The sequence below is a fragment of the Paralichthys olivaceus genome, chromosome 10, assembly GCF_024713975.1.
Source record: "Paralichthys olivaceus isolate ysfri-2021 chromosome 10, ASM2471397v2, whole genome shotgun sequence".
Taxonomy (NCBI): domain Eukaryota; kingdom Metazoa; phylum Chordata; class Actinopteri; order Pleuronectiformes; family Paralichthyidae; genus Paralichthys; species Paralichthys olivaceus.
Window position 1 is genome coordinate 17,258,538 of NC_091102.1, and position 25,237 is coordinate 17,283,774.

General features: G+C 42.9%; 1 protein-coding gene across 1 annotated transcript in view; it reads right to left on the minus strand.

Annotated features, from left to right (window-relative positions):
• The window catches only part of fn1a (fibronectin 1a), a 33,512-nt gene extending 8,825 nt beyond the window's left edge, over positions 1 to 24,687 (minus strand). The window contains exons 1-34 of the mRNA XM_020090026.2: positions 24,328 to 24,687; positions 23,289 to 23,414; positions 23,050 to 23,187; positions 22,656 to 22,787; positions 22,238 to 22,375; positions 21,533 to 21,691; positions 20,351 to 20,548; positions 19,974 to 20,156; positions 19,397 to 19,573; positions 15,512 to 15,667; positions 14,658 to 14,786; positions 14,290 to 14,433; positions 11,018 to 11,139; positions 10,690 to 10,858; positions 10,222 to 10,407; positions 9,959 to 10,087; positions 9,654 to 9,743; positions 9,350 to 9,544; positions 7,076 to 7,354; positions 6,648 to 6,911; positions 5,566 to 5,660; positions 5,106 to 5,274; positions 4,921 to 5,007; positions 3,690 to 3,881; positions 2,864 to 3,136; positions 2,266 to 2,380; positions 2,099 to 2,175; positions 1,915 to 2,004; positions 1,534 to 1,800; positions 1,312 to 1,428; positions 926 to 1,090; positions 652 to 807; positions 424 to 537; positions 50 to 319 (exon numbers count right to left, since the gene is read on the minus strand). Of these exons, the coding sequence (XP_019945585.1) occupies positions 50 to 319; positions 424 to 537; positions 652 to 807; positions 926 to 1,090; positions 1,312 to 1,428; positions 1,534 to 1,800; positions 1,915 to 2,004; positions 2,099 to 2,175; positions 2,266 to 2,380; positions 2,864 to 3,136; positions 3,690 to 3,881; positions 4,921 to 5,007; positions 5,106 to 5,274; positions 5,566 to 5,660; positions 6,648 to 6,911; positions 7,076 to 7,354; positions 9,350 to 9,544; positions 9,654 to 9,743; positions 9,959 to 10,087; positions 10,222 to 10,407; positions 10,690 to 10,858; positions 11,018 to 11,139; positions 14,290 to 14,433; positions 14,658 to 14,786; positions 15,512 to 15,667; positions 19,397 to 19,573; positions 19,974 to 20,156; positions 20,351 to 20,548; positions 21,533 to 21,691; positions 22,238 to 22,375; positions 22,656 to 22,787; positions 23,050 to 23,187; positions 23,289 to 23,414; positions 24,328 to 24,457 (5,431 nt within the window). The 5' untranslated portion in view covers positions 24,458 to 24,687. The remainder of the gene's footprint in view (positions 1 to 49; positions 320 to 423; positions 538 to 651; positions 808 to 925; positions 1,091 to 1,311; positions 1,429 to 1,533; positions 1,801 to 1,914; positions 2,005 to 2,098; positions 2,176 to 2,265; positions 2,381 to 2,863; positions 3,137 to 3,689; positions 3,882 to 4,920; positions 5,008 to 5,105; positions 5,275 to 5,565; positions 5,661 to 6,647; positions 6,912 to 7,075; positions 7,355 to 9,349; positions 9,545 to 9,653; positions 9,744 to 9,958; positions 10,088 to 10,221; positions 10,408 to 10,689; positions 10,859 to 11,017; positions 11,140 to 14,289; positions 14,434 to 14,657; positions 14,787 to 15,511; positions 15,668 to 19,396; positions 19,574 to 19,973; positions 20,157 to 20,350; positions 20,549 to 21,532; positions 21,692 to 22,237; positions 22,376 to 22,655; positions 22,788 to 23,049; positions 23,188 to 23,288; positions 23,415 to 24,327) is intronic.
• Positions 24,688 to 25,237: the final 550 nt, after the last annotated feature.

Here is a 25,237-nt window from a genome sequence, read left to right on the forward strand (position 1 = left end):
TTTTTTAAAATGTGTCATTATTTTAGGTTCACATCTTGAACTTATGTACCTGTAGCTTGTGTCCCAACCACTGGAGTGCTGGCCGTGTCCTCGTGCAGGGCGATGACCTTCACAGTGTATTCAGTGCCAGGTTGCAGACCATAGATGACAGTGGACTCTGCATCACCTCGGGGAGCAGGACGCAGCTCTCGCTCACCCTCCTCTGGACTTGAGTACAAGATGCGGTAAGACGTAACGATTCCATCTGGACTGTCCCAGGTGATTCGCAGTGAGGTAGAGTCGATGTCTGAGAAGCTCAGGTCTTTGGGACGGTCGACGTCTAAAGGTGGGGAGAGTGGGATGGAGGAATAGGGGAGACGTTAGGTTGTTTTCCTATTTTATAACAATATTCCATTAATATCTCTAGAGAATGTAAACCCTCACTTGTTAAAGCATTCACCACCAGCGGAGTGCTCTCTCCATCTTGTCCAAGAGCGTACACACTCAAAACGTACTCCACTGTAGGCATTAGGCCCGAGAAAGTCATCTCTGTCTGATCTGGTAAAGAGAACAAGAATGAAGAATGTGAAGACAAGAATTTTAAAAACCTTGTCCTGCAGTGAAAATCTAAGACACAAATGTAATTTGTGGGATTTTGGTCAGAGAACATACCTGGAGCCACCACCTCAGTAAAAGACGGCCCCTGTCCATTTCTGGGGACCCCAGTTACCCTGTACCCCTTGATGGGTCCCTGGGCGGGGCTCCACCTCACTGTGACACTGTTGTCATTCACGCCTGTCACCTCCATTTCAGAGGGGGAGTCGACACCTAGTAGAGGAGACAAAAGTGATGATGAGACGAGAAAGCAGAGAGCGGAAACAAAGGAAAACTGCCTCATAGAAATGGGTGAAACGTGGTTTTGCATCCATGATATATTTGTGTGTACCTGTTTTGTGTGTGACATAGATTGGAGTGCTGGATGCGGGACTGTCTCCTCTAGCAGTCACAGCATAGACAGTGATGGTGTATTCGGTACCAGGATGTAGGTTAGAGATGGTGGCAGTGGACTGAGAGCCAGGTACTGTGAACTCCTTGGGGTTACTGTGACCTCCTGGATAAAGATTAGCAATGTTAAAGAAAACAGTCTATCTTTACTGGAAATAAAAAGAAACTAACTATTAAGAACTTGAGAGTGAGGGCTAATTTAGTATCTCGTATCGCATCACATCGTTACATATCAGACAGATCACATCGTATCGAATCATATTGGATGGTATCAGATCCGATCGCATCGTATCCTATCGTATCATGTCGTAATGTATCATGTCTCACCTGTCTCTCCATGGGTGATCCTGTAGTACCGCACAGTGACAGGAGGGGAGTCCCAGCGTACAGTGATACTGGTGGGGCTGGAGTCTAGCACTTCCAGGTCTGTGGGAGCATCAGAAACTGGAGAGAGAGAGAGAAAGAGAGACAAAAAAAGAAAGACACACATTAACATCACAATGATGATAAAATGGTGAATATGTCAAGCATTAAATCAAGGTTTCATACTTGTCTTCTGTTTCCCATTGAGTGGCAGGCTCTCCTGGGTCCCGCTGACTGCGAAGATGTTGACCAGGTACTCAGAGTCTGGAGCGAGGCCTGTCAGGGTGAAGTGGTTCCTAGAGGGGGGGAGCCTCTCGTCCTTGGCCTTCCCGCCAGTGACTATCTGGTAACGGATACGGTAACCGGTGATTTTGCTCTGGGGAGCGAGCCAGTGGATGGTGAAGGAATTGGTGAAGATCTCAGAGAAACGAAGGCCCACTGGTGAATCCAGAGCTGAAGATGCATGGAAAAATATTCAGAACATATGTTCTCATCTGTTTTTTAGATACCGGAGGGAATATCTGGACCGATATTATCTTACTACCAAATCCGATGAGCACAACTCACCTGTTTTCTGGGTGCCGACAACAGGCGAACTCTCTCTCTGCTCATAAACACACACAACGCTGACTAGATACTCTGTGTTAGGCAGCAAGTCTGTGCAGAGTGGAGAAGATATAAACAGAAATGTAGTCGACTGTTTTTGTAGATGAACATTGAGATCAATTCTTTGGTTTGTCGAATTACTTACTCCTCAGCACCACGTTGTTATCCCGGCCTCCTGTACTGGTCTCTGTAATATCATCTTCATCGTCAATGGGGTGATACCTGAATAAATAGGAAGTATTATTTGTGGATGAACTTTTTTCAGATAATCAGATATTTAAAAAAAAATACTGAGGGCATTTCTCGTCCTACCTGATGAGGAAGCTGTTGATGTCTGCAGAGTTTGGGACGAGGGGAGAGACCCATATGACTTCTATGCTGTCAGGCCCGACCTCGCCAAACCTCAGATCAGTGGGGGCAGGTACAGCTAAAAGAGAAAAGAGAGCAAAATGATTCAAAATGTTAATGTTAAGTAAACACTGAAATGGAGAACAGAAAAAGATTCACATTTTTATCCTGAAAAGGGGAGTCTGTTTTATATGCGTGTCTGAAGATTTACGACATCTTAAAAGTGAGAGAACAAGCAGTGTTTGCATTAGGGGGCAAAATGAGCCTCAGTATGATAAATCACCCCTCAACTAAAACCAGATGTTACACACACACACACACACACACACACAAGATAATTAAACTGGTAACACAGCATGCAGAGCAATTACATCAGCAACTTTAAATGTTTGACCTAAGAGCCACGTATTAGGGTTAATAAGAATCATATTAAATTACCCTTGGCACACACAGCTTGATTAATGTCTCACTCACAGTCAACACAAATCACACAACAAACACACAGTGTGGTAGAGCTGATCATAACTAATGAAGATGACAGTTGAAGAGTTTTTGATCTTACAGGTCTGCTGCGTGACCGTGGTGGGCTCGCTCTCGCCGCTATCCGTCACCGTGATCACACTGATGTCGTAGTCGATGCCAGGCTCCAGTCCATAGACGGTGTATTGACCCGTGGTCGGCTGTACCATGTCCTCAAAGATGGGCACGCTCTCGCCGGCTGCCACCACCGTGATCCTGTAACCGGTGATGGCTGTGGTGTTGAGCGGCGACCAGCGCAGGCTGATGGTGGTGTCGCTCACGTCCTCGAAGCTCAAGTCCGTCAGCTTCGGGACTTCTGGGTGAGTGGAAAGAGGGTTTGGAAGGAGGGGGAGAGGAGAGAAGGAGAGAGAGAAGACGGAACACCAAACACAGAGGCAAAAATGGAAGGGAAGGGGTTAGAGGCAACAAGTAGAAGCAGTGGTTAAAAGAAGCGAGGTAGACTCCTCTCTTCCATTAGTTTTATATATTCAATATATCACAACAATGGAAGAGTGAAGGTCTATAAAGCTGCTTTTCCTGGTATATATTACTATTTAGTGAGATTTTAGCAAGTGGTTTTTCAATGAATCTTCTCCATTGAATTTCTCTTCAAATATATACTGAGGAAATAAAGCAATATTGTTGCAAAACAGTCCCAGAACTGTTTTCCATTTTCCCTTGGCTGCTGGTGATGAGTTAGAGCAGCGATGCAAACAGAGCTAATATCTGTTGAAAGATGTTGCTTCTGTAAACATCATCTTGTTCTTACCTGTTCACGTAGAAGCTATTACAAACTCATAAAACTCAGTATTTTTCATGATGATCAGTTCATTGTCATTGAGCATCCATTGTTTTCATTCGAATCTCACCTGGTGTAACGATGGTTGACACAGGGGTGCTCTCCATGTCATCCTTCACCGTAACAACACTGACGTTGTACTCCACTCCAGGACTGAGGTTCTCCAAGGTGCACGAGTTCTGTCCGGCATCCACGAACTCCTCCACGCTGTTTCCTTGCTGCCCATTGGTCGGAGTGCATGTCACTCTATAGCCAGTGATGTCTTGAGGGGAGACGTGAGAAACATTTAGCCGTATTTTGATTATTTATAATTAAATTGAGTGTCTTGGTATACAGATGTATTTGTGTGCATGCATGCGTGTGTATGTGTGTGTGTGTTGCTGGGTAGATCTTGTGCTAAGGCTCAGTTAAAGGATCTGGGAGACAGGACAAGGTCTATCAGTGTGTGTGTTTGTGTGTGTGTGTGTGTGTGTGTATTCGGATGGAATGAGCTGGCATGCAAACGCTTTCATTCATCTAGGTTGTGAGTATTTCCTACATGAATATGTATGTGTGCATGTGATGTATCAGTGTGTGTCTGGTGAGCTGACATGCAGACGTCTTCTTCCATTAGACCTGTCATTCATGCCAATGGGTTATTTGTCAAAATCAAACCCAGAACTATTCCCCAACCTCCCTCCACCAATCTCTAAGACACACTTCGATTCCACCTCAGCGTCATTGAAGTGGGAGGCAACATTTCCAGCCCTTGCAACAGAAACACAGCAGGGATTTCCCTTAATGATAAACTCCCCATTCAGCCAAATTACTGCTGACACATGAAATGAAGCCGTCACAAGACAATCACCCCTTTAACTACCCAACTGCAATTTGCTAAAAGCCACAACTATGTATATAATTCAACAATTTATCGACTTCACACTGAATGTGTATTCACAGTGGTCATGGTCTGACTGAAACACGGCACGGGGGCAGTGGATACTGATCTTATGGAACAACAATATACTCAGAATCATTTGTTGCTGCAATGCTTCACATCGAGCTGAATTCCAGAGCTTTTATTTAGAAGAGTTTTGAATTTAGGTCTGAAGATTTTGTCGGATGCTTATCGGACCTCTGAAATATCTGATGTGCAATGTATGAAAAAATAATCAGTTATTTATATATATAATAGCCACGAACGTGAACAGAACGTTCGCTAGCTTGAATCATGTGATTGTATTCATATGCATATGATATACTGTCAATAGGAATAAAAAGTGTGTGTGTGTGTGTGTGTGTGCGCGCACATGTGTGTTTACCTGGTGTACTGGCTCCATTCCACAGCACAGTGAGCTCGCCAGTGTTTGGGTTAGACTCCAAGTTGAGATCAGTGGGAGGAGACAGAGCTGAAGAGGAAGAGAAGAAAGAGGAATCAGAGGACGAGAGAAACAGGAGGAAAGGCAGATTGAAAATGTGGCAGCGGAGGAATAAATGTTATATTTACGCGTGACAACACGGCGTGTGATTGCCGTTCCCTGCTCGTGGCCGTTGATGACAGGCTGGACACTGTAGGTGTACTCCACGCCGGGTGTCAAGCCGGAAACATAAATGCTTCCCGAGTCAGAGGTTACATCTCTGGGGGCTTCACCACCCTGACTGGGACGTACTGTCAGCTGAGAAAGAAATGAACACAAGAGTCAGAGAGACAGAGGACAGAGGGACATGGTGTGTGTAGGGGGCGGGTAGGAGGTAAGGGTAAGAGGTCAATGTTTTCCCAAGAAACATTCTCATCTCTGGTGAGACATATTTTGACCAATCATATTTATCCTTGAGGCCTGAGCCTAGTTCCCATATCAGCAAACTCGCAAGTATAAGTGATGTGAAATTAATGGCAAACACAGGGAAATACTGCAACATGTAAATTTACATTAGAAATGTGTATAATGTATAAGCAGAGAATGTACCTTGTATCCAATCTTGGGAACTGGATTCCAGGATATTATAATGGAGGTGTCAGTCACATCAGTGCTGAATTGAGGAGCGTTGCCCATGGGTGGATCTACAAACACACAGAATTAGAATCAGGTCAATCGATCGGTTAGCCGCAATAAGAAAACGTTTATCTTGCAGAATAAACAATGCAGAGAGGTTGTGCATTTAAGTTATCACTTTATGTAAAAGTTTATTTTCTTCATGCAAGTTCTATATATTTTTATATATCTTATCAATAATAAAATTTATGGTTAAACTGTGTCTCTGGAAATAAAAAAATATTGTCTGAATAGAGATTTTGGTTATCAGCCATAATATTTAACCATCCAAGTTACTCTTGGCAAAAGCTACAAGACTGTGAAACAAAGTCCTGTGCTCCTGTAGAAGCCACGATTCAAGGAGTCATACGTCTCATGGAGAAGTACTACACTACCCACAATCCTCAGGTGTAATGTCCCTGATTGGTAGAGCTCGATGTTACCATGGAGATGTTAACCACAGCCATGGAAATCATGTTGGCTGCGATCGGATGGTTCAGTGTTACATAAGGTTTACCACAGAGCAACCGTGATGTCTATCAAGCTGCAGTTTTTTTAGATGAGGAAAAGAGCCCAAAGAGATGAAAATCACTACAAGTCAGGTGGAGTCACTGGAGTGATGTGTTAGTGAGGGCCAGCGTGTTGGTTTGCAGTGGTTTATAGGATGCATAGTTCACTCTTAAAAAAATGTATTGTTTTATAGTCACGATTCATCTCGTAGCTGGTCGGCCTGGTTCCAGGCCTTAAACTCTTTTTTTATAAGGATCTTCTGAAATGTCAATTGAGAAAATAAAATAAATAAGAAAATAGTAAATAAATGTACTTCCAGAAACCAGAGCCATTCTAAAAGTGGGCAGTCACAGTTATGCTCCATTACATTTTTTTGTCATAAAGACTTAAAGAGACATCTGAGAAATATCTTCATCAGAAACGTTTTACTTCCTAAGATAGGTATCAGACCCACAACAAAAGATGAACACGGTGCCTTAATACTGATTTGGATATCAGACACTCACTCGTGGTAAACACAGCGGTCTCTCCTTCACCCAGCGTGTTGTCTTGCTCGCCGTGCAGCGTGGCCGTGTACTCGGTGTCTGGCCTCAGGTTGAGGAGGGTGTACTGAGAGAGGCGAGCAGGCAGGCGCAGCTGCTTGGGATTGGAGCCCTCGACGGTGAGGAAGAGACGGTAGCCGGTGATTTTGGCACTGGGGGCGTACCACAGCATGACGGCACTGTCCTCGGTCACGTTGGTGAAGTGGATATCTGTGGGAGCATCAGGCTCTAACAAGAGAGACAATGATAAACACAGTTAGATGTGGAACAGTTTGATTAAAATATAAATGGATATTTTAAAAATTACAAAAAGACAACCATTTTCCAAACCATACTTTGCTAGTTGGCGGATTTGTGTGTGTGTGTGTGTGTGTATTCTCTGCTAGACTCACTGGTAGTGTGCTCGCCAATAAGAGGCAAACTTTCCTCTCCGTTGTGAATGGTGTAGACGTTGAAGCGGTACAGAGTTCCTGGCTGTAGTTGTGTCACCTCAATGTAGGAGTTTTGAATGACAGGCAGTGTCATCTCCCTCTGAGGGGAGCCAGACTCGTCAATTGGGACGGCGGTGACGCGGTAACCCGAGACATCATTGCCCGGGCCGGTCCAGGTCAGAACAATCTTTTTATCGGACACCTCGAAGAACTGCAGGTCTGTAGGAGAAACCACTTCCTCTGTGGACAGAAAACGAAAGTCTTTCTTAAATCTCCATTTATATTAGTCTCAGATGTTCTAATGATATTGTAAAGTCAGTTTATACTGGCAGATCCAAGACTCGAAAAGCAATCATGTACAGCATTTATCAACAGATAATATGTCCAAACATGACATCAAATAAATCCTGATGAACGCTGCTCACCCAGTGTGTATGGTTACCCATAATTCATATGTATTAATGCCCTTTCCTTTCTCAGGCTTAGCCAAACATGCATCTGAGTAGATTCATTCCAGCACTGAGTTGGTCTAAATCCCACTGGTTTAGCACTAAATAGCTGGAATAACTCTCGTGCAGCTGTTAGAAATAAACTTGGTGGTTCTGTGGGGACGCATGTTTCTTTATTGCTTGAGGGAAGGGCCCATAACTCACCACAGCATAAAATTAAGTTTAAGTTTAGATAAGATTATAATGTTTTGATATAATCCCAGGTTGAAATCTCAGTTTTTATGTCCCTTGCTATGAACAGAAAAGTAGATCCTTCTTATCACCTTAAGCAGATAACCTCTCTGGCAAATTTAGGTGGAAATTGAATTAAATTCCATGTAGTTTTATGTCACAACATGATTTCAAATAAGTCTCTGATATGTCATTCATTTCATTTTATGTCGCATATCATTTTATGTCGCATATCATCAAAGCATAAACTGGTTTAAATTTAAACTCATATCAGGTGTATGACAAATTATCTGCAGAGAAAGTGTCAAATCATTACACCACTTCATGTTCTGCACAAAACACACAAATATCTTTGCATTAAGCAACAGTAATATAATTATATATTGAGTGGTGGGATGTACCTAAATACATGTACTTCACTACTTAGGTATTTGTTTTGTGTATCTGTACTTAACTTAAGTAGATTTATTTTCATGTACTTTTCACTTTTCACTCCACTACATATATCAGCAACCACTACACTTATTTTGTTCACATGTAGCACAGTGCATAAAAAAACCATGTTTTTTATATTTGGTCTACTGATCCAATCAGAGGTGGAAGGTAATATTAGACCCTGCCTCTAATGAAGAAGCAGACTGTTGCATTAGGGAATGGGCTACACTACAGTACGAGGCAAGTAGTTTTACTCAAGTAGAATGTGTACTTTTACTCAAGTACATTTTTGCAAATGTATTTGTACTTTCACTTCAGCAGAATGTTTGAGTACCTTTACCACCGAATGAAATAACTATTCTGTGGCAGGGGCAGCTCTTACAACTTGTAAACATCTGCCACAGAGAGGGAGATTTACTCCAAATATACCATCACCTACTCTGAACTACGTTATTTACCTGTATTCCATTGCACTGTACAAACACACACACACACACACACACACACTTTTCCAGCATGTGCTTGACTGACCCAACAGCATGTTTCAGCCTGGCAGACTGACACTGTTTTATGTAACTGAAGTTGAGCAGAATTAGAGTACAGCAGCTGTGAACTCAATGACTTCACTTTCCATTGGAAAACTCTTGACTTCTAGTATTGAGAATTGAAACGTCTCCGTAGAAAACTGCTAAACAGGCCACGAGACGTCTCGCAGGTTGATTCTGGAGGGAAAACTTCACAACTGCACATGGGAACTTCATATGAACATTAAGCTGAAACTAAGGCTGATATTTAAGGATCAAAGTAAAATAATGGGCAGATTTTTGGTCCCTGTACAACAAATCCTGGTACTTGGACAAAAGAAGGGACATGTGTCCCATAGCTTATTAATCTTTTCATCTTTAAAAATACTCACACATTAATTGCCAACAAATGTAAATTGTAATTTCTTTCAAGCAAGACAGTTGTTTTGGTAAATATTAGTCAATACCACTAGTTACACAGACATTCTAGTTACGGATAAAAACAACAAAAATATAAAAGAGAATTCTCCAGAAAGACTTTGCTCGACAATCTCTCTATTTCTCACACTATGTCCATCAGTGCACACATCGTTTACCTGGCAGTGGATCTCCAGCGGTGTTGACCTGCACAAAGATAGGCACGCTCTCCAGGCTGTCCTCCACGGCGTAGATGCTGATGTTGTACAGCTTCCCAGGTCGGAGGTCGCTCAGGGTCACGGACGTCGCTGTGTCGGGGAGATTCAGCTCTGTGCTTTCACCTTCCAATGACGGTGTGTAGACGACACGATAACCTGCGTGCAGGGCGAGACCATAAAATTCATTGAGTGTAGGCAGAGGTTCAAATTGGCCACAGGGAGGTGATTAATCTTGGCTGCAACTGACAATATTGTCGTAACTAACCTGTGATAGGAGCCAGTGGTTTATCCCAGGTGATCAGAATAGAGTTTTCTCCCACCTCCTCCACTTCATGCTCAACAGGAGCATCAGGAGCTGTGGAACAATTCAGGCGGAAAATTACAGCCACTGTTTTTTTTCTTGGATCACTTGATTTGCACTCGCTGGCACATGTTTACTCAATTTATTGCAGATGTAAAACTATATTTCAGTCTTGTGGCAGTAATTCTTGTGCCTTAGATGACGAAAGGGAAAAAATACCAGAGAAGACACGTGGATGGGAATAAGAATTAAGGGAAAGAGAGTCTCACCAGTTATTTGTGAAGTAGTAAGAATGAGGTTGTCTTCTCCACTATCTGTGACCTCATAGACGTTGACAGTGTATTTCCTCCCGGGAAGAAGCTCATTAATGTTCACTGAGGTAGCTGAACGTGGAAGGTCTGTTAGGAAAAAAAACACATTATTATCAGTTTAATGCATCAGCAGCTAAACAAATGCAACAATACACATTGAACATCGAAACCAAAACTGTATTTGCAAATGTATTTCTGCACATGTATATATCTGCAGTTACCTAACACCATGGGTTGTCCGGTGCTCTGCCCCTGCTCACTGAGCTCATACTCCACTCTGAAACCAGAGACTGTGTCGGAAGCAGAGACCCAGGAGATGACAAAGCTGCTGGAGGTAATTTCCGTCACCGACTCGGAGATGTCGACCACAGGTGGAGGCTGGGTGGTCTCACCTTGTGATGTAGCCACTACAGGAGGACACACACATGGAAAACAAGAGTTGGCTACCTGACAAAACTGTCCAGGAACAGAATTAAAGAAGAGAAGCGCTTCCCCAGACCCCGGTTTACAGTATCATCTTCCATATTTTGCAAACCAGCAACAGTGGATGAGGTTAGACAAATATTTTGCAATGACATGCAGAAGAAAAACATCCGTGCCTCAAAGGCCAACAGGACAACGGATTGTAGTGGACAGTGGACACAGTTAATACTGTTGCACAGTGTGTTTTGCAGTTCAGCCCAACTCACGTGATCCATATGTGGTTGTGAAGTCGAAGCGTGTGACCTCTCGGCCTCCAAACCGCAGAACACTGATCAGCTGACCCTCGTAGGTGATGCCCGGCTTCAGACCAGAGATGGTGTAGGAGTTCAGATGGCCAGGGATCAACACCTCCCTCCACGGGCTGTGGGTGTTTTTCTGTAAAATGTGATGAGGGGTGTTAGAAAAGGAGAAGTGAGGGGCTTTTAAAGAAGTTTAACATTACAATATGAAAAGTCAGGTCGAGAGAGAGGGAGAGATGGGTTAAGACGCGAAGTCATGTCTTTGTAAAGTGTGATGCACAATCAGAAAACTCACCGTTCTCCACTTGAGGATGTACTGACTGATGTGAGCAGATTGTGGAGCATTCCACTGAATGGGGTGCGAGTTGGGCTGGTTTCCAGATTCTGTTATGATCACCTGCACAGGACGTTGACCACCTGGGAGCGAGAGAGAGAGAAACACAGACAGAGGTGTAAGCAAACCAATCTCACTGTTGTACTGGTCATAGAGTGATATTAAATGTACAATATTTTAACTCCAACACAATGCCAAATCATTTGAACTGCACTTTTACATAACCCATCTTAACACTGAGTATCACTGAATGTGCAGCAGCTTGTTCCTGAGCAGAACACAGAAGGAGGGAGGGGGGAGAAAATAGCACGTCCCTGTGAGATTCCAGCATTTCTACTTTCTCTGCTCTCCAACCTTCTCTATTTCACCATGATTCTAACCTCCCGGTTCTCTTGGCAGTATTAAGTTGCTGCAGGAATAGTTTTTGTGCAGTGAATCAGCATTTAATGGTCACTTTACTGATAGTTAGTATGAAATAAACGAATTACACAGTAAAAACGTGTAAACAATCTCTTTCTAAATACCTATTCAAATCTATTTTGAACCTCTGATAGGACTCCTCTACTGTGAATATAACTAGATATTTCATCACAAGACAGGTTTAGCAGTCTTATTATACAGAAACTTGTTTTTATTGCTAAACACTAACCATATACAATACAATAGTTTAAAAAAAACTATTAGAAAATAATTAATTAATACAGTTTAATCCATTGTCAAATAAACCCGGAAACTTTGTGGAAATATCTGGTTGGTGTCAAGTGAAGAAAATTGATTGGTTTAATCAAAAAATTCAGAAACAGCAAGCATCCAAGACGAGAGGTATGCCGAGACGAGAATTGTTGAGGGCCTTGAAGAATTGCAAGAAAACACAACAAAATGAATTTATTGTGTTCGACGAAGTCTTTCTGGTTGTACAAAACCAGGTTTTGGTGCTTGATTGTTCTCAAGGCCTCGCTGCAGGCTGCCAAACGTTTAGCAGCTGTCGTTAACATTTGGGAACTTCTGTCTGAGGATTCCTTGGGAAAGCTTGCAGTGGTGAGTTGTGCAGCTGAAAGGCGCTCAAGCATGAACTTCTGACTGTACTGGACAGACCTGGGTTCTGTGCAGCAACCAGTATACAGGTTGAATAAATAAGCAGGTGAGTAGCTATAAAAGAAGAAACTGATATCAGCACTAACTCACAGCTGCAGTCTTTGTACTGGTTTCAGAGATGAAAAAGAGGGTATCAAATCATCTCTAATGCAAACAGAAGTAATTTGGCGAACATAAGCTGTGCTGATAGAAACTGGTAGCTTCTATAAAGAACTGAGGTTTTCTGACCATTTTTCCAAATAGCAGAGCTGTAATCAAAGTTTCTGAGCAAGTGGCTTGGTTAACCAGACGTTGCTCGCAGATAGGCAGACCTCAAAAACAATCTGGGACCAATTACTGTCTATTACAGACCCACAAGCCACTGGCGAGTGGAAGGGCTACATAGAATCAGATGTGGGCCGTGCATGGAAACGGAAGCATGCTTGCAGTGGATGCATGTGTGCACACACACACAATCTCCCGGCGTTATATGCACATCTGTTAACTCACAAGCACAAGCATGCATGCGCAAACCCCCCTTTACTTTATAATCCTAGACACAACAATCATTCTTGATGATAGCAGATACACGGCAAGATGGTGATAAGGACTAAAGTAAAAGGAAGTAATATTCAGACTCATCTGAACAATAAAGCTGCCCCAAAAGATTACATTTAAACCCAAACAAGTAGATGATAACGCAGGTGGCAGAGAGTCAAACATTTTTTTGGGAGATCTTATCGATGTCTGGCTGAATACAGAGTTTAGCCATTTTTACCTTTTATGGTGTTTTACTCAGTAAGCCAAGTGATTTGGTATCTGCATCTGCTCCTCACTGCCCTAAAATCTAAGTATGCTGTGCTTTGTATGTCTAAGCACACACACACACACACACAGCATGTTCACAGCTGTTTGCCATTACGGCCACTTATGGCAGAACAGCGCCCTACATTTTGTATCTCCCGTCAACCTGCTTCACACACAGAGCAAACAAGTAACAGTTCGAATGTTCCTTTACGAGTCCAACCCAAGGCTGAACGATAGGGCTGAACTTCAACTGATATATAGCATACATACATGTGTACTGTGTGTTAAAATGCTTTTCTCAATGCTCAAACGCATCATAAATTCACACCACAATCTCGATCATGAACTTGGGGGAAATGGGGAGAGGAAGGAAAGGGATTGGGAACAGATTTAAATGTTATGTTGCACTGACAGGACTTGCATCACAATACATTACAAGAAACCAAGGATAGCAACAGTGTAATAGCGAGTTCACAGGGGTTTTATCAACTGTAAGAATCCAAAAAGATAAGAAAAATCCAAACGGAAAAAAGCCTGAAAATCTAAGAATTGAGAAAGGAGGCTGAATGACAAAGGCTGTGAACGAACAAAGATGCATGGAGGAGGGGAATTAAAGTTGAGACAAACCATCTTACAAAGATGTTGGAATCAGTTGGTGTCCAGTGATGCTATCTAGCCAGGCTTGATTTCAAGAGATGAGGTAACTTAACCATGGCTAGATACAGGCATGTTTCACTGAAGCATGGCACCATTCTCAGCGACAGAGTAAAAAATCCATAAACTTCAAAAAGAGGTAGAAGGTCTTAGTGTCCAGGAGAGCCAGCACACACACACACACACACACACACACACGCTGCAGTGTGGTGGTTCGTACAGCTGTGGCAACAGCACAGGGGATGTACCACATGCCAGCAAGAACAAAGGGCCCCGAGTGGGGGGTGTATTTGTAAAAGAGGAAATCACACACCCCTCCAACCCCTGCCTGCTTCACATCAAAGTCATGGGCCTCATTTTGGAGGTGACTTAAGCAAACATTTTGCACGGCAAGAAATGAAGCACAATTTGTAACTTTAACTAATTTCCTCCCATCAGTCATCTGAGCAGCATGTTGTCAGTTCTGTACAAACATGGCTTTACAAAGACACAGAGCCTCAACAGCTTAATGAAGACCTAACAACCAAACAGCAGAAAGCTATTTAACCAGAGACTGAAACAGGATCAATAGTCAAAGACCAGAGCGGGAAAAGATTTGCTGCAAAATTTGAATATTTCAGTTCCAAAAAAAAAAAAGATTGTGATAGAAAATCAAACTTGTTCAAGAATATTTAGTTTTGTTCATGTTAAATTCTTACCCGGGTAAGACTGCTGGGGTTCACAGCTTAGCTCTCCTACACCGTTGCCGTAGCAGTAGCACTTGTACATGATCCCATGGATGACTTTATCCCAAGACTCTCCAATCTGATAGAAAGCTCTGGTCTCTGGCTCCTGGCACTGATCTGTGGGCAGAGTGGGATGAAACCAGGTCACACAACAGGGTCCACTGAAAATAGCATTTTTACACATGTGGAACTAGAAAAGCAAGTCAATTGTCAGTCCAATTAGCAAAGTGTTATCCTACAGAAATTAATCTCTAGTGACTAAGCTTCTATAAGAAAAGTTCAGGTAGATCGAGAAAACGTTACACCCATTAAGATGTTAACCTAAACCAAGGTCAACTCACCGATGGCATCACACTTCCAGCGGCCACGTCCCTGTCCGTAGCAGGTGCAGTTCATGGTGTATCCCTCTTCGTGTTGTTTGTTGAAGGTCTGATTCACCTCATAGGTCAGACTGTCCACAATACACTGGTCTGCCACACACACAAACACAAGGTACTTCATGTCATGCACAAGAACATCCAAAAAGAAAGTTCTCTTCTCTGAATACGTCACTGCTCCTGCACATCTGCTCTATTAATGGCTGAGAGTGTCAGTCTGTATATGTGTGTATGTGTGTGTTTGCATATACATTGACTGCAGGTGCAACTGAAGCCCCATAAAGTGCAGGTGTGCAGCCTCACTTCTGATCTTTTGGCAGGTGAGTGATTATGTGACATGTGACCTTTCACCTCCTCACTCAGAGAATTCTAATATTAGTCTGTAATTATGACACCACACACATGGACAGAAACACTGCTTTGACAGACAACAGCCAACCATTACTTCGTCCTCTGGGTAAATGGGAAGTTACCTGTTTATATATTTATATATAGAAATATATCGCTTGAGTCTGACTAAACGGCCACACATTTGCCACATTTGCAAATGTAGCGACTGTGTGTGTGACTGCGCCCTGTTGACAACTCAGAGCTTTTTATAGCATGCACAAAAGTCGTATTCACGCAGCACTTTTATATGCAGCGCTTTTCTTGGTCATACCACTCATACACTGTCGGCACAGCAGTCAGGGGCCTTTCAGGGTTCAGCATCTTGCCTAAGGACACTTAGGAACCTTTTGGTTTGTGGTCATACCGCTCTACCTCCAGAGCCACGGTCACCCAACTAACAACACTGGTACACACACAGAGATACACACCTTTGAGCTGAGAGTAAGCAACGCAGCTCCATTCTCCTCTGCCGTTGCCGACACAGGTACACCGCATCATGTGACCTAGAACATCGTGGCGTTTGTCCCACTGGTCTCCCACGCGGTACATCACCCCTTCGTTTGCCGTGCACACCTCTTCATGGGCTGGAGCACATAAGACAAAACCAGTTAGGAATGCACATATGAACATGCTCAAGCCATTTATCTAGTCTGAATCTTAAATCTTCTATTTGTTTTTAATCATCCTGACATGTTCGATACATTTGTCTGGAAACTACAACAGAGTCATACACAACACAGGCCACACTACGCCATTCAAAAGAATCTGATGCACATGCACAGACATGCATCCAACGCATCGCCTAGATAGCAACACCAGTAGTGCATCAGGCTACAAAATAAAAAACAGACACAATATAATGAATGATCACCCTTGGAGATCACCGATCCCAACCTGTTATTACAACACAACAGAGTGAGAACACCACCATCATGAAAACACCTGCGCCCATAGATTTTGATTAAAAGTCGGAAACAGCTGTTTTGTCTCCTCGTGTGTATGAATGACTGTGTTTGTTCTCCACTTGTTCCCCGGTTATTAAAAGAGAGAGTGGTTTTTATCAGGAGGGATAGAAAGTTTGTAAAAGGCGGATGGGACAAGCAAAGACCTGCCTGTGAGGAAGGAACACGCCTCTGTTTCTTCTCCATGCACAGGGCCATGGACCAGACCCCCCATGTTGAAAATAATAATATCTGGGGAGATTTTAAAGTTATCTGTGAGTGCAGTAACAGCACTTAACAATTACGTGGTGGGGTTTAAAACATTTGCAAAAAGTGAATTAGGCGCCTGACACTGCTTCAGTCGGAGCAGGAAGAGCAGCAAACTGAACTGAAACGCCGGCTTGCTCCTGAACGCATCTGTTGAGCCCTCAGCAGGGAGAGAGGAGGTGGAGAGGGAGATAGATGGCAGATCATTTGTCTTGGAGCCCATCCAGGTCTTTTTTTATGTCAGGAGCAGAGCCAGACATCTGGTCCCTGGAAGTGAAGATCCTTTGGACTTGGTGTGATGGCCGCGCATCAAGGCCGTATAGATAGGGCAGAAATACAGCAGCTGGAGGTGTAAAGGTGACGGTGAAGGACAGTCAAGATCGCTGGATGTTGTTTGAGATACGATTTGGTCAAGTTAAAACCGATTTATATATTTGAGCCACAGCAGCTGAGCTACATGTACTCCTGTGATTATTGGAGCCTGCTTTGTGTATTTATGTGCTTGCACTTCACCTCAGCTGTGGGATGTAAAAAAGTACTTTTACTTCGTTCCTGTACTTAAGTAGAAAAGTTGACTTTTACTTGAGTATATTTTTATCTCTTTAATTGTATTTTAAGTAAAATGTTTTTGTACTTCCTCCACTACTGCCTCACCTTTTCCAGTTGTCTAGAGCTGCTTAGTGTTTCTGGAGGAGAAATTGTATTCCTCTGACATGGAAACACTTCAGACTTTAATCTGTTCCAGTTACAAAGGGCCAGGGATTTGAATTTATTTACTTAAAAAACAACTTTGTTTTAGGGAACCTACAATTCAATCTACATTTATTTCTTTAGAACCAGTTCATACATTCTACGGGTAATTTGACCACTAATTTAATGACTCTGAAAGTGGTCGTTTAAAACTTAACTGGCTGTTTGGACATTGCAGGCAACAGCTGTGGGAGCTAAAGCTATTACCCTCCCCCCAGGAAATCAGTTTTACAACTACCTGTGTATGTTCGATCTGATGATGCAAACACATGGGGCTGGATTTCAGAGAAGGTTTTCCTGCATGAGATTGTAGAGATTCTGATGCAAGCAATTATGTTCTTTGAGTGTTTGAGGTGAAGGGAAAACAGTGGATCTAAATGGTGCACTTTGCATAATGGAGGTGTGCCTACTGACCCACCATCCCGGCAGACACCAGATTTTAACTTCACCATTAACATCTCAACCAGCATGTTTGTTTTGACAATCCCTGTGAAGTCATTAATGTCAATATCAAAGACTCCCTGCTGCTCTGACTGCCGCGCTGACACACGACCGGCTCGGACTCCGGCTAAAGGGCACGAGCACTGTTTGCGTCCTTGTTAAATCTTGATGAGGCGTTTTTTTAACGACAGGGTGTTGGCTGAAAGGTGGATCCCGGGGTAGAAGCATCATGGACCTCTGAAGGATCAAGCTTAGAAAATAACCAGAAACCAGAACTCCTTGAAAGCATTTCTCTTTCACAACATCTTAAAAAGATAAGTTCTTGAGATAAATTCAGTCCTCCCTTTTTTCCCTCTAAAATTCAAAGACTACTTTATATCCTCATATAAGTCGTGTCGTTTTTTCCACTGTGAATTGTGCACATTTTATAGTTCGCTGCCAAACCGACTCTTTTATCTTCTGTCTGTCTAAGTTTGAGTCTACAAAAGTCTGCTTGGACGTAGACAGATATTTTTATAAATTGGAGCATCTCCTTCTTCTATTTTTGGATATTGTTAAAACTGCACTGGCACTACGTCCAAATCATACAGTAACTCAGTTGAACCAATGCCTCTGTTGTGTAACACTTGTTGCAACCACTCAGCTGTGTTTGTATTAAGTGGCTTTGGCAACTACTATAAACTTATGGTCAACAGACAACATAATTGTGAGGTTTCTAAAATAGCCTGCTGCCATTATTTAGACATCAACACACATTAGCATCAACATCTAAAGAAGTTCTGCAGATTTTTGTGGTTTGTTCTCTTGTTTTTTTTACAGCCTGGTGGTCATCATTACCATCCCACCACTCCTTCACAGACATTAGTGCAGTGTCAGTGACCCCCCAGTGTTTTACTGGCTTCAGCCTCTTTTGTTACCCATGGAGACCTAATTAACACCCACACATCACAACAGCACATTTCTTAGAAGGCAACAGTGACTTCAATGTGAATTTGTCTGGTGTACTATAAAGGTGTAACAACTGTAAATGAGCTTGTGTCTGTTCCATCAGCTCGGACTCCTTTTTAACATCACTCTGATAATAGCTTTTATGCAAATGGTATTAATATCACCCATCAAATCTTTAAACTGTTGAAGAAAAGAATAGCAAGAACACAAAGGCCACGTTAACTCCTTGATTCAGACGGGGCGGAGATACATTTTACTGAAGACTGTGAGAGACGTTGTAATTAGCTGTGCTAATCACATTAGTTACCCCCATGGCAGGTTAAATGAGGTGATCTGCAGTTCCCAGGCCTGTGAGAGCCAAAGTAATGCAGATGTTCCTGTATTTTGTCCTTCTATCCACATAAAGTGGTTATAAATAACTAGGCCATAATTACAAATTATATTTCATTAAAGTTAAAATACTGATTATTGCTCCTGGGTGACGGTTTTAAACTCGTCTTTATGAGCAGAGAAGGACAAACTGTTATAAACCTTTTACAAGTCTGATGTGATCCTCACTGTGTTGAAACAATGTATAAGCAATATGTGGGTAAATACTGAACCTTTGTTATTAAGAAATATTTCAATAATTTTTGTTATTGTTTTATTTCTCATCCCTATTTATAACTAATGTGTTATTTTAGAGCACTAAAATTAGTAAATCCTTAAATTGTCAACATTGACATTTGATTGTTGGATGATGATTTGATATATGAGACATTTGTAATGTTGGAGGATGGAAAATACCCTGTGATTATTGCTGCTAACCAATTTCCCTGAAAACAAATAACAAATCTTTATATATAAAATGAATATGTCGTACGTCTCCTTGTCCAGAAACATTTTGAATATAACATTTTGAAACTGATGTGTTCAAAAGAGATTTCTCCGTCCATTCCTCTCTTGTCATCACACATACACACTCACCAGCCATGGGACAGAAGCCAAAGCGTTGCTCTGTATCGTAGTCTGTGGTGGTGCCACACCACTTCATGCCATCTCTCCGTCCGTCAGCAGTGCAGTCGGTGTAGTTACGGCCATTGTAGAGGTAGGGGAACTGGCACAGAGCACCATTAGAGTTACCGCCCCTTGTCACCACAATCGCTGTTGGAAGAAGAAATCTTGTTGTCACTTTAACTTATCATTACCCATGACAGATAAACTCTTGTGTCTGTGGTCTGTGTGTACATAGTACTGTATTAAACAAGATAAATCACAATAACTAAGCTCAGATATGTGGCTGCACTTGCTGCCAGGGTTTGATTCAAAACTAGTCACTCCCTAGCTTAGCTAATTTATAACAAAGATTTTGACTTAATGTGGCTCACACACCGATATTACAACAAAACGATAATACATACAGTGCATCTGAACAACTAGCTCACATTACAGCTGCAAGAAATTTTGGCCCCTGGTCATTTTTTAATCCTTTATGAAGTAACAGTTTCATCTTAACACCCCTCCAAAACCACTAGCTTTACTTAAATTCAACATCTGTGCTCACCTTTACTTTCTGTACAGAAGGAATATTTCTGGTCTGTCTCAAAGTCAGAGGAGGTGGAACACCACAGCTGTCCGTCGCTGCGTCCATCAGAGATACAGGAGTGGTACGTCTTGCCCTTGTGAACAAAAGGGAACACACAGGGCTGACCTCCGGAGTTGCCACCGTACACTGGAGCCGGTCCGTCTGCATGGAGACAAGAAAACAGACAAGCAGGTAAATATCACAAATACAGATGTGACCACTTCAAACTGTAATAAACACCTGCTGAGTTGTGTTATTTTCACTTCAGCCTACAATCATAAAACTCAATGGGTCGTCTGTGATTGTGCCAATAATTACATTCCCAGACTTCATAAAAGCAAAAGAGCATCTCTTACCCCACTGCTCACAGCTGACTCCATTACCAAGACAGGTACAGATCATTTGCTTGGTTCCCTGGTTCTTAATCCAGCGCTGGCCATTGAAGTAGCTGGGTCCTGCATCTGTCCGACAGGGCCCCTCCTGGTGGGTCTCGGGCCCGGTGGCGGGCTGGTAGACAGCAGGCTGGATGTTAGTGATCACACGAGAGCCAGTGCCTAAAATGGAACACGAGGATCAAGTCAGATATGCCAGTAATACGTCTATCAGGATGGTTTAAGATGAGCTGAGAGACTGTGATGCAAAATAGCAAATCACAAATTTTGTACAGGTTGTGGAAGAACCCACTAAACGTTGGTGCAGATCTGGATCAGAGGGTGGGCCCAGGTTTTTATTTCCATGTTCTTTAACCATCCACGACAGGGCATTTTTTGTATTGTTTTTTAACTTTTTGTGAATATCTGAAGAAATAATGCAAAAAAGAAATGAATCAGACATCCCTAGAGTGCCTATATGTGACAACAGGTGAGTTTTTGCGTGTGGTCTTTATTCACCTACTGTATGGTTACAAATATTCCTTTCAACTGTATCAGAGAATGGATATTTTATCTTTTTAATGTAAACAGAACAGAATATTTTTGTGAACATGGTCTATGTGTCTGATCTCAGTACATATACGGTATGTGTAATATGGTGATAGAGAAGTTAATCAGCCTTGGTGGAGGTATGTGTTCTCTGAGTGTCCCTCGGGTAACGTCTGTGATATCATATCATGTAACTGGAAATCTAAAGTTGGATGCAATAATAACACCAGAAAAAACTTGAACTAACTATTCAATTTGACCAATCTAAAGATGATGAGGGATTAAACTGGTAAATGGTGGCTATAATCACTGATCAATTAGTTCTGCAGTGTAAGAAACACCATAAAACCAAAAAAATAACTTTCCATTTGAGTTTTTTTTACCCTCGTCTCACACCTCATTATCACTTCAGACCACTTCAGGCACATTTTTCCCACCAACAGTCCTCCGATTCCTCCCTCCCTTTCCATCCTCCTATTCCCTTGTGCCATCTCTATCTCACGTCAACACTTGGACACTCGGCACCTTTTATCAGCCCCTCTCCCACCCTCAGCATCTGTCTCTGGGGTACGTCTCTCACTCCACACAAAAGAGACAGGGGATGCTATCAGTTCTCACCAAGGCCGGTGGTGTGAAGTGAGGCATGTCGCTCACACTTCCACTCCCCGCGGCCATTTCCTGTGCAGAGACACTGGAGCAGGTGGCCCCGGGCATCTGTCTTGGTCCAGGTATCTCCAATGCGGTAGGAGGACTGGGTATCCTGGTCGTTACAGCGATCTAGGGGAGGACAGGATGACTGGGATTAATTATAAACACATAGAGACTGCACTGTGGCTCTCTTGGTGGATATCTCCAGAAGGGATGTAAGAGTCAGCAGTCATCCGGTGGTGGGGGGAATGATTCCTCCTGGCCACCAGCTGTTGCCATGTTTGCGCTGCGGTGACTTTGTTGGTTCCTTGTTGAACACATGCACGGTAACAATTTATTGATGACCGCCCTGAAGTCTTGCATGTGACGACAACCCAGCAGGGAATAACATCATGTGTTGAGTCTGCTTGTTTCATTAAGGATTTGAGTATTGGTTCCAATTAGAAAAACATAGGATCAACATTTCCTCCAAAATTAGTTGAGATCATGAGTTACAATTCATATTTAGTAAGGGTAGATCAAGGTAAGGATCAAAGTTGTTTGTGCAGAGACACAGCAGGTTCACATTTGTGTATATGCACACAAACGATACACATGATGCAACATGGCAAGATCTCAAATAGTGAAAATATAATTAAAAAATGGCGAAAAGAAATAAAACAAATGGCTTCCTACTTCTGGAGGTACATGTGATGCGTCCACTTCCCTCCCCCAGACAGGTGCAGTCCACCACCATCCACCCCTGGTACGGCTTCTCCCATGTCTCCCCGACTACGTAGGATGTTCCCGCTGAATTGTCGTAGCAACGCTCCGCTGCAGGAAACACACACTCGTTATTGATTCAGGAGTATCAATCAAAAATGACTCTATTTTGTTCAGTAGTCAACTCTTGTGTTTTTTCATTTATCATGTGCTTTTGTTCACAATGTATATATTCTATTTATATTTGTATCTTTAATAACTCTATCTCTATTATCTCTAACTTTGTCCACCCTCCTACATCTCCTGTCTAACATCTTCAGGAGATGTGACAGTAATCAGTCAAGTAGAGTCTAGAGTCGTCTGTTAGTCAGGGACTGTCTGAGTGACTCACCCACAGGTTTGCAGGTCCACTCTCCTTTACCGTTACCCAGACAGACACACTCCAACATGTAGCCTCCTGTTTCGTGGGGTCTCCTCCAGGTGTCACCAATCTTATATGAAGCCCCACCCTCATGACAGCGATCTGGGTAGACACAAGGAAATAGAGAGATGACCCTGTACATGTGTGTTTGCTTTCACAGTAAGAAAAGAAAAACTCTCAGACATTTAGCCAATTATCTAACCACCCGGGTAACTGCAAACAGCAGCATGCATGGCACCAGTAGTAAATCCAGTGTAGAGAATATGGAGATTAATCAGTTTAATGGCATCAGTCTGGCAGACAGGGATATACACATGAAGTACGTGAGCTGGGGTGTGTGGTCTGTGGTGAGAAACACACTTACTGGCAATGGTGCAGCTGATCTTGCCCCTGCTAGATCCGATACAGGTACAGTCCCAGATCATGCCGTCCTTGGGCCTCTCATAGGTTGCTCCCACGGTGTAGTACTGCTGGTTGATTTTATCATAGCACCTCTCCTCTGCTGCAGAGAGAGAGCAAACGGAAAACGTGTGTGTTGCATGTGTGGACGAGGGAACTGAAGACAAACTAATGTGGGAAATAATGCAAAAGAGAGATACTGACCATCAGGTTTGCTTTTACACTTGATGCCAGCGACTCCATGGCAGGTACAGACCAGAGTGCTGCCCAAATAAGGCCGCTCCCACTGGTCGTTAATGTGGTAGACGTTACCATTCTCTATACAACCATCTGACAGGAGAGAGACAAAAATACAGCTGATGAGACTCTAGTATGAGCTGCAGCAGAGGGTGCAATAAAGAATGAAACCTCCTCTTACACCCAAAACTCACAGTGTAGGGAAAATGTGAGGGAGGAAAAAAACACATATTTCACCCGCACACACCCACAAGCCCCTGTACCTGCTTCACATGGCCTTTTTCTACTATGGAAAGACAAACACAACCAGTGGAAAACACTCGAGCCATAACTAAACCTTCTTTGGTGAGTGTCAGGGGGTTGAAAGACAAAAGCACACCAAAATAAACACAACCCTAAAATGAGAATACACAGTTTATTGTAGGGACAAGACTTCACCAATGTCTGTGAAAGTGACTGTGGATGCGTTAAAGTTAACTTCAAAGGGCCCCAAGGCTAAAGAGTAATAAATCAGCTGCACACACACACACACACACACACACACACACACACACAGTGGAGAATAATATACACTTCTCTGTTTTCTCCCCCACCAGGCATGTTCTTTGTTCACATCTAATGACTTCACTTTTTGGAACTTTTATTTTCCAAGTTTAAAACTTGAATAATTGTACCTGTTTCTGAAGGTTTGATCTTTGAAACCTTCCCGTCGGTTGGGATCAAGTTAAGGAGCTGTTCAAGATTAACAACTGATTATCATTTCTGTGGTGATTATCAACACAATACACAAGGCATTAACTATAAGTTGCAGGGGTTCCCAATAGTTTTTAAGTGCAGGGACGCAAAAACTGATCCACACAGCAGAGTCAGGAGTCAGGGACAAAAGATGTGTCCTGTTTTCCATCTAAACAAAAATGACTCATTGTCTAGTCACTTATTTATCCTGCAGAATAAGAAGTGGAGAACTCTGGTGTTTAACAACTTGGAGAATAAATTATAAACTTACCCTGAGAGACTGAGGAGACCTGATGCGGCTGCCCTTGTCTCCGACTCCTGTGCGTCCCCTTGGGCATGCAGTTCACCGCGCTCCCGATGCAGAGCGCAACCAGGACCCTGGCTATGGTGCTGCCGGACATCACTGTTTGAAATAAGAGCCACTCGGCTTCTGCAGAATGGACTTGGGGCTGCTCCCTGTTGCAAGCTGATGTTTTACTGCGTCCAGGGACGGAGACAATTCGGTTCCAGTGTGCGCTCCAACCTCCCCAGATTCAGTGCGCCACAGCCGCTGTTGCTATTCGCTGCTCTCCGGCTCTCCGGTCTGATATGCGGCCCCAGCAGTGTGCAGGTTACCAGGCTGGGGGAGGGGGGGAGGGGGGAGTGATTTATCTGGGCATGGCTTTCACCCGGAGGTGGGAGGTCCAACAGAAGAGACCGGGCTGCTGTGCTCATGCAAGTGAAGCAGACAAACTTTTTACGACTCGAAGATGGTTACGCACGTAAACTCATTTCCTCACTATGAGGTAAGACCACTATCCAGACATGGTTTGTTTCCATGCAACCTGCAACACGGAGGCAAACAAACTTCCCCGTGTCAGGACGCCAAGGAAAACCCCATTAGTACATTTGATTCCTCTCCACATGGTTAAAGATGCAGGGGCCCATGCCCACCCACTCGAATGTTTGAAATGTCTGAAAACAGGGTTAAGAATAGGTTTTCTTTGGAGAAATCACCGTTCTTTATTTCCTACAGTGCTTTTGATAGCTATGTGTTGAAATTATTTATCATGCAGTTTGAGCACATTTAGGGGAAAGTTACTTGCTATATTTGAAATCAATGGTTAAGCCAACATTATAAACCAAGCAGACTTGTGGCACTGAATCTTGTTACAGAAAATGTATTGAGAAGTCAGAGGTTT